Here is an 8,988-nt window from a genome sequence, read left to right as displayed (position 1 = left end):
CCTGTGTGATACTGCCTGCTGAGCTGTGTATCTAATCCTATCCTGTGTGATACTGTCTGCTGAGCTGTGTATCTAATCCTATCCAGTGTGATACTGTCTGCTGAGCTGTGTATCTAATCCTCTCCTGTGTGATACTGCCTGCTGAGCTGTGTATCTAATCCTATCCTGTGTGATACTGTCTGCTGAGCTGTGTATCTAATCCTGTCCTGTGTGATACTGTCTGCTGAGCTGTGTATCTAATCCTGTCCTGTGTGATACTGTCTGCTGAGCTGTGTATCTAATCCTATCCAGTGTGATACTGTCTGCTGAGCTGTGTATCTAATCCTGTCCTGTGTGATACTGCCTGCTGAGCTGTGTATCTAATCCTATCCTGTGTGATACTGACTGCTGAGCTGTATATCTAATCCTATCCTGTGTGATACTGACTGCTGAGCTGTGTATCTAATCCTCTCCTGTGTGATACTGTCTGCTGAGCTGTGTATCTAATCCTCTCCTGTGTGATACAGTCTTAGAGACCCGTATAGCACTACATCCAGTGCACGGGGTGGGGGGGCAGACTTTCCTCGCTGTATGGATGATGATGCCGGTGACTGAATTTCCAGGTCACTGATGATGCAGAGTTAATGTAGAATATAGCAATAAATATAACATATGGCTGCCATATAAACACTCTGCATAGAGCCACTCCTCCTCTAGCATCGCTACATCCCAGATGACTCCTCCTGTAGCACCTCTACCTGCCAGACCACTCCTCCTCTAGTACTGCTACATCGAAACCTATCTAAGAAAAAAACATTCCGACCAAGAAATGCAAAACTGCTACATCCCAGGTAACACATCCCAGCCATGTGTCAGATTACTCCTCCTCTAGTACCACTACATCCCAGGTGACTCCTCTCTTACTGCCATGTGTCAGACCACTCCTCTAACATCGCTACATCCCAGGTGACTCCTCCTCTAGTACTGCCATGTGTCAGACCACTCCTCCTCTAGCATCACTACATCCCAGGTGACTCCTCTAGTACTGCCATGTGTCAGACCACTCCTCTAAAATCGCTACAACCCTGGTGACTCCTCCTCTAGTACTGTCATGTGTCAGACCACTCCTCCTCTAGCATCACTACATCCCAGGTGACTCCTCCTCTAGTACTGTCATGTGTCAGACCACTCCTCCTCTAGCACCACTACATCCCAGGTGACTCCTCTTCTAGTCCTACCATGTGTCAGACCACTCCTCTTCTAACATCGCTACATCCCAGGTGACTCCTCCTCTAGTCCTGCCATGTGTCAGATTACTCCTCCTCTAGCACCACTACATCCCAGGTGACTCTTCCTCTAGTCCTGCCATGTGTCAGATTACTCCTCCTCTAGCACCACTACATCCCAGGTGACTCCTCTCTTACTGCCATGTGTCAGACCACTCCTCCTCTAACATCGCTACATCCCAGGTGACTTCTCCTCTAGTACTGCCATGTGTCAGACCAATCCTCCTCTAGCACCACTACATCCCAGGTGACTCTTCCTCTAGTCCTGCCATGTGTCAGATTACTCCTCCTCTAGCACCACTACATCCCAGGTGACTCCTCTCTTACTGCCATGTGTCAGACCACTCCTCCTCTAACATCGCTACATCCCAGGTGACTTCTCCTCTAGTACTGCCATGTGTCAGACCACTCCTCCTCTAGCATCACTACATCCCAGGTGACTTCTCCTCTAGTACTGCCATGTGTCAGACCACTCCTCCTCTAGCATCACTACATCCCAGGTGACTCCTCCTCTAGTACTGAAGGAAATGACAAGGTCCTTTTCCATCAAGCTCCCTTACCAGAGAGACCTCAGCCCACAGGCCTCAGCATCTCTTCTACAACACTGAGTGACCAGAGACAGTGTGAGATACACCTTCAGTGTCTCACACAGAGCTACCTCCTAGGATTAAAGCTGCAGCTTCCAGCATTGGACACAGCTACATCCAAGCCTGCACCTACATCCAGGCTGGTGTCCCAACTCCTGAGGTTCCCTCTCCAAGATCACTCTAGTAATCCGGACTATCTAACAATCCGGTATCTGTACGTTATCGTTTGGCCTGTTGATGCTGTTGGTTCGAATAAAGAACTGTAAGTTATTTTTGCACAACGTTGCCTCCGTCTAGTCCCTGCTACGGCTGTTTCACCATCAAGGGCGCCCCTGATTGATCTACTACAGACACTAAGGGGTTGCCCCAGGGAGAACCAGTACATCAGCCTCTCCCTCCATATTTCTTGCACACACCGCCTGCTGGAGACCTGCCAGGCTGTAGGTCCCCATGCCAAGCACCGTGACATCAGCGCGCCCTAGGCCGCAACCGCCAACCACTCCGGTATTCTGGGCCCCGGCTGCCTCCAGGCCCCAAGAAAAGGCTAGGCCCCGGTGGGGGATGTTGCAACTGCTATATCCCAGGTGACTCATCCTCTGGCAGCGCCATATCCCAGACCACTCCTCCTCTAGCAGCGCCATATGCCAGGTGACTCCTCCTCTAGCAGCGCTGAATCCCAGGTGACTCCTCCTCTAGCATCGCCATATCCCAGGTGACTCCTCCTCTAGCAGCGCCGAATCCCAGGTGACTCCTCCTTTAGCATTGCCATATCCCAGGTGACTCCGCCTCTAGCAGCGCCATATCCCAGACCACTCCTCCACTGTCAGCACCATATCCCAGACCACTCCTCCTCTAGCAGCGCCATATCCCTTACCACTCCTCCTCTAGCAGTGCCATATATCAGACCACTCCTTCTCAGGCAGTACCATATGCCTTACCACTCCTCCTCTAGCAGCGCCATATCCCAGACCACTCCTCATCTGGCAGCCCCATATCCCAGACCACTCCTCTTCTAGCAGCGCCATATCCCAGACCACTCCTCCTCTAACAGCGCCATATCCCAGACCACTCCTCCTCTAGCATCACCATATCCCAGATGACTCCTCCTCTAGCAGCGCCATATCCCAGACCACTCCTCCTCTAGCATCGCTATATCCCAGGTGACTCCTCCTCTAGCAGCGCCATATCCCAGACCACTCCTCCTCTAGCATCGCTATATCCCAGGTTCCTCCTCCACCAGCAGCGCCATAATCCAGACCACTCCTCCTCTAGCAGCACCATATCCCAGCTGACTTTTCCTCTAGCAGCGCCGTATCCCAGGTGACTCCTCTAGCAGCGCCATATCCCAGACCACTCCTCCTCTAGCAGCGCCATATCCCAGACCACTCCTCCTCTAGCAGCGCCATATCCCAGACCTCTCCTCCTGTAGCAGCGCCATATCCCAGACCACTCCTCCTGTAGCAGCGCCATATCCCAGACCTCTCCTCCTGTAGCAGCGCCATATCCCAGACCACTCCTCCTGTAGCAGCGCCATATCATAGGTGACTCCTCCTCTAGCAGTGCCATATCCCATGTGACTCCTCCTCTAGCAGCGCCGTATCCCAGGTGACTCCTCTAGCAGCGCCATGTCCCAGACCACTCCTCCCCCAGCACCAGACCACTCCTCTAGCTCCTCCCACAAATGACAATATTTTTAATACTGGTCTGTAACATTTCTGTTTATTCATTATACACAAACCTCTGTAATATAATAATTAGGTGACGCCATAAGGCACTGAGATCGGTGCATCCTGGGGGGTGTACTAACTGTAAGCTCTTCGGCCCAGACATCAACAGGAAGTGATGGGAAGCAATGATTGGCCAGAAGGGATGATGTATAAAGAGTGGTGGATCATGTGACCTGGAGGACGCTACACTCCGGGGGTCTCCCGCGTGTTCCCCTCCAGGCTGAGTCGGGGGCGCAGTCCGTTTTTCTGCATCACTCGCTGCATTTTTGGCTGCGTCATATCTCTGAGGCGCTGGAAGAAAAGATGGGAGGATCCTCTAGTTACATCCAGAGCTGCATTCTCACTAGTAAATGCACTAGGATTGTGGATGCAGCTTTGGATGTGACTGGAGTATGACACAACATCGCTACCTACCTGGGCGACGGTGCCGGATGAGGTCAGGAACATGTATAACATATATCCAGGGATCAGCACCATAGAGGAGAGCGCCATGAGCCAGCCGATGCCCTGACCCCACGGAGGGTACACATACCGGCCTAGGGTCAGAGGGGTCATCTCTACCACGCTGAATATGAAGACCCCCTGTGGCAGGAAAGGAAAGATAAGTGACCCTGCATCACAATGGGGGGGCAAATATTTCAGGGCGACTCACCAAACAGACGAAGGGGGTGAAGTAGGCCCAGCAGAGCTTCCACCAGGAGCAGGGCTGGTACCCGATCATCTCCTCAATGTCCTGGTAGAAGCGGTCCACACCTGCCGGGGGTGAAGGGGTTACAATGCTGCCCACAGTCTCCCCCTACAGTACAAGCAAGGTAGTGTAGGGACAATACAAAGTCACATGACCCCACTCACCGTAACACCAGGATATGGAGACCGTCTCAAAGAAGACCAGGAACAGGAGGCACATCCCGCTGGCCGAGTAGTAGTCAAAGAGCTTGAAGACGTAGATTCCTCCCTGTAAGAAACACAAGGAAGTAAAACTAGCCCAGACCACCAGGTCATCAGTGACCCCCTGTGCCGGTGTGTACTACCCACCTGGGTGATGTTAGAGAACCCGACGATGAAGGAGATGAAGCAGACGCCGGCGATGAAGATTTTCTTCCGACTCCTAAGAAATTGCGGGTATTCGTCCACCAGGGCGGTAATGAAGCCTTCTACTGTGCAAAACTGGAAGTGAAGCAGCACAGAGGATTTCAGCAGAGTCTCCCAGCATCGCAGAGGATTTCAGGAGGGGCTATGGACCTACCTGGCTGTCCAGACCCAACATGACCAGCATGGAGAAGAAGAGGATGGACCAGACGGGAGACATGGGTAGCTGGGTGACGGCCTGTGGATATGCCAGGAATGCCAGTCCCGGCCCTGCACAGACGAAGCGTTAGTAGTCATGTGACCCTTCATACATGAGGCGCCCGCGAGTTCTGTTACCTGACGCCGCCAGCTCCTGGATCGGTTTCTTGGTGATGTGGGACATGAAGCCAACGATGGAGAAGATGACCAGTCCGGCAAACATACTGGTGGAGGAGTTTATCCCGCACACGATGATGGAGTCCCTGCAGGGAGCAGAGCATGCTGGGAGTTGTAGTCTCACCATGGCTAGAGAGCTGTGGGAGCTAAGGGGTTACTCCTCACCTGTACACATTGTTGTGGAAGGAATTGTAGCTCCCCAGAGCAATGAGGGACCCCAGACCCAGACCATAGGAGAAGAAGATCTGCGTGGCCGCGTCCATCCAAACCTGAGGAAGAGACCGATAAATCCAGTAATAAATCAGCACAGAATCCTGATAAGAACCAGTTACACACTATTATACCGGCCTAGCACAAGAAGTGTTGTCATAGGGACACAGATTTACAGTCATTACATCAGAATCTCACCTCAGATTCTGCGAGTTTGCTGAAATCTGGGGTAATGTAGAAGCGAATCCCATCCATCGCTCCCGGAAGGGTGATCCCACGGAAGAACAGGATCACCAGCATGAAGTATGGATAAGTCGCTGAGAAGTAAACCACCTGAGAGGAGAAGTAGAGACGTAAATCACACAAGGGGAGAAAAAATCCACCCAAGAGGACATAGGGAGAAGTAAACCACCCGAGAGGAGAAACAGAGAAGTAAACCACCCGAGAGGAGAAACGGAGAGGTAAACCACCCGAGAGGAGAGAGGGAGAAGTAAACCACCCGAGAGGAGAAACGGAGAAGTAAACCACCCGAGAGGAGAAGCTGAGAAGTAAACCACCCGAGAGGAGAAACGGAGAAGTAAACCACCCGAGAGGAGAAGCGGAGAAGTAATCCACCCGAGAGGAGAAAGGGAGAAGTAAACCACCCAAGAGGAGAAGCGGAGAAGTGAACCACCCGAGAGGAGAAACGGAGAAGTAAACCACCCGAGAGGAGAAACGGAGAAGTAATCCACCCGAGAGGAGAAGGGGAGAAGTAAATCACCCGAGAGGAGAAGCGGAGAAGTAATCCACCCGAGAGGAGAAAGGGAGAAGTAAACCACCCAAGAGGAGAAGCGGAGAAGTGAACCACCCGAGAGGAGAAGCGGAGAAGTGAACCACCCGAGAGGAGAAGCGGAGAAGTAAACCACCCGAGGGGGGAAGGGGAGAAGTAAACCACCCGAGAGGAGAAACAGAGAAGTGAACCACCTGAGAGGAGAAGGGGAGAAGTAAACCACCCGAGAGGAGAAGCGGAGAAGTGAACCAACCGAGAGGAGAAGCGGAGAAGTGAACCACCCGAGAGAAGAAGGGGAGAAGTGAACCACCCGAGAGGAGAAGCGGAGAAGTGAACCACCCGAGAGGAGAAGCGGAGAAGTGAACCACCCGAGAGGAAAAGCGGAGAAGTAAACCACCCGAGGGGGGAAGGGGAGAAGTAAACCACCCGAGAGGAGAAACGGAGAAGTGAACCACCCTAGAGGAAAAGGGGAGAAGTAAACCACCCGAGAGGAGAAGCGGAGAAGTGAACCACCCCAGAGGAGAAGCGGAGAAGTGAACCACCCGAGAGGAGAAGGGGAGAAGTGAACCAACTGAGAGGAGAAACGGAGAAGTGAACCACCCGAGAGGAGAAAGGGAGAAGTAAACCACCCGAGAGGAGAAAGGGAGAAGTAAACCACCCGAGAGGAGAAAGGGAGAAGTAAACCACCCGAGAGGAGAAGGGGAGAAGTAAACCACCCGAGAGGAGAAACGGAGAAGTAAACCACCCGAGAGGGGAAATGGTGAAGTAAACCACCCGAGAGGAGAAACAGAGAAGTAAACCACCCGAGAGGAGAAGCGGAGAAGTAAACCACCCGAGAGGAGAAGCGGAGAAGTGAACCACCCGAGAGGAGAAACGGAGAAGTAAACCACCCGAGAGGAGAAACGGAGAAGTAAACCACCCGAGAGGAGAAGCGGAGAAGTAAACCACCCGAGGGGGGAAGGGGAGAAGTAAACCACCCGAGGGGGGAAGGGGAGAAGTAAACCACCCGAGAGGAGAAGCGGAGAAGTGAACCACCCGAGAGGAGAAGCGGAGAAGTGAACCACCCGAGAGGAGAAGCAGAGAAGTAAACCACCCGAGAGGGGAAGGGGAGAGGTAAACCACCCGAGAGGAGAAAGGGAGAAGTAAACCACCCGAGAGGAGAAGGGGAGAAGTAAACCACCCGAGAGGGGAAGCGGAGAAGTAAACCACCCGAGAGGAGAAGCGGAGAAGTAAACCACCCGAGAGGAGAAACGGAGAAGTAAACCACCCAAGAGGAGAAACGGAGAAGTAAACCACCCGAGAGGAGAAACGGAGAAGTAAACCACCCGAGAGGAGAAACAGAGAAGTAAACCACCCGAGAGGAGAAACGGAGAAGTTAACCACCCGAGAGGAGAAGCGGAGAAGTAAACCACCCGAGAGGAGAAACGGAGAAGTGAACCACCCGAGAGGAGAAACGGAGAAGTAAACCATCCGAGAGGAGAAGGGGAGAAGTAAACCACCCGAGAGGAGAAAGGGAGTAGTAAACCACCCGAGAGGAGAAGGGAAGAAGTAAACCACCCGAGAGGAGAAACGGAGAAGTAAACCACCCGAGAGGGGAAATGGTAAAGTAAACCACCCGAGAGGAGAAACGGAGAAGTAAATCACCCGAGAGGAGAAACGGAGAAGTAAACCACCCGAGAGGAGAAACGGAGAAGTAAACCACCCGAGAGGAGAAACGGAGAAGTAAACCACCCGAGAGGAGAAGCGGAGAAGTGAACCACCCGAGAGGAGAAGGGGAGAAGTAAACCACCCGAGAGGAGAAGGGGAGAAGTAAACCACCCGAGAGGAGAAACGGAGAAGTAAACCACCCGAGAGGAGAAACGGAGGAGTAAACCACCCGAGGGGGGAAGGGGAGAAGTTAACCACCCGAGAGGAGAAACGGAGAAGTAAACCACCCGAGAGGGGAAATGGTGAAGTAAACCACCCGAGAGGAGAAGCGGAGAAGTTAACCACCCGAGAGGAGAAACGGAGAAGTAAACCACCCGAGAGGGGAAATGGTGAAGTAAACCACCCGAGAGGAGAAACAGAGAAGTAAACCACCTGAGAGGAAAAACGGAGAAGTAAACCACCCGAGAGGAGAAACGGAGAAGTAAACCACCCGAGAGGAGAAACAGAGAAGTAAACTACCCGAGAGGAGAAACGGAGAAGTAAACCACCCGAGAGGAGAAACAGAGAAGTAAACCATCCGAGAGGAGAAACGGAGAAGTAAACCACCCGAGAGGAGAAGCAGAGAAGTAAACCACCCGAGAGGGGAAATGGTGAAGTAAACCACCCGAGAGGAGAAACAGAGAAGTAAACCACCCGAGAGGAGAAGGGGAGAAGTAAACCACCCGAGGGGAAACGGAGAAGTAAACCACCCGAGAGGAGAAACGGAGAAGTAAACCACCCGAGAGGAGAAACGGAGGAGTAAACCACCCGAAGGGAGAAGGGGAGAAGTTAACCACCCGAGAGGAGAAACGGAGAAGTAAACCACCCGAGAGGGGAAATGGTGAAGTAAACCACCCGAGAGGGGAAGCGGAGAAGTAAACCACCTGAGAGGAGAAGCGGAGAAGTAAACCACCCGAGAGGAGAAACGGAGAAGTAAACCACCCGAGAGGAGAAACGGAGAAGTAAACCACCCGAGAGGAGAAACGGAGAAGTAAACCACCCGAGAGGAGAAACAGAGAAGTAAACCACCCAAGAGGAGAAACGGAGAAGTAAACCACCCGAGAGGAGAAGCGGAGAAGTAAACCACCCGAGAGGAGAAACGGAGAAGTGAACCACCCGAGAGGAGAAACGGAGAAGTAAACCACCCGAGAGGAGAAGGGGAGAAGTAAACCACCCGAGAGGAGAAGGGAAGAAGTAAACCACCCGAGAGGAGAAAGGGAGAAGTAAACCACCCGAGAGGAGAAGGGAAGAAGTAAACCACCCGAGAGGAGAAACTGAGA

General features: G+C 52.6%; 1 protein-coding gene across 1 annotated transcript in view; it reads right to left on the bottom strand.

Moving 5' to 3' along the window:
• Nucleotides 1-3,601: 3,601 nt before the first annotated feature.
• The window catches only part of LOC140108670 (sodium- and chloride-dependent GABA transporter 1-like), a 50,492-nt gene continuing 45,105 nt past the window's right edge, over nt 3,602-8,988 (bottom strand). The window contains exons 6-14 of the mRNA XM_072131892.1: nt 5,452-5,586; nt 5,209-5,312; nt 5,005-5,129; nt 4,826-4,938; nt 4,615-4,746; nt 4,432-4,534; nt 4,232-4,332; nt 3,994-4,161; nt 3,602-3,870 (exon numbers count right to left, since the gene is read on the bottom strand). Coding sequence (XP_071987993.1) covers nt 3,763-3,870; nt 3,994-4,161; nt 4,232-4,332; nt 4,432-4,534; nt 4,615-4,746; nt 4,826-4,938; nt 5,005-5,129; nt 5,209-5,312; nt 5,452-5,586 — 1,089 coding nt within the window. The 3' untranslated portion in view covers nt 3,602-3,762. The remainder of the gene's footprint in view (nt 3,871-3,993; nt 4,162-4,231; nt 4,333-4,431; nt 4,535-4,614; nt 4,747-4,825; nt 4,939-5,004; nt 5,130-5,208; nt 5,313-5,451; nt 5,587-8,988) is intronic.

Source organism: Engystomops pustulosus, unplaced genomic scaffold (genome assembly GCF_040894005.1).
Source record: "Engystomops pustulosus unplaced genomic scaffold, aEngPut4.maternal MAT_SCAFFOLD_169, whole genome shotgun sequence".
Classification (NCBI taxonomy): Eukaryota; Metazoa; Chordata; class Amphibia; order Anura; family Leptodactylidae; genus Engystomops; species Engystomops pustulosus.
Note: the sequence above shows the minus strand (reverse complement) of the source record. Positions and strands in the feature narration are given on the sequence as shown.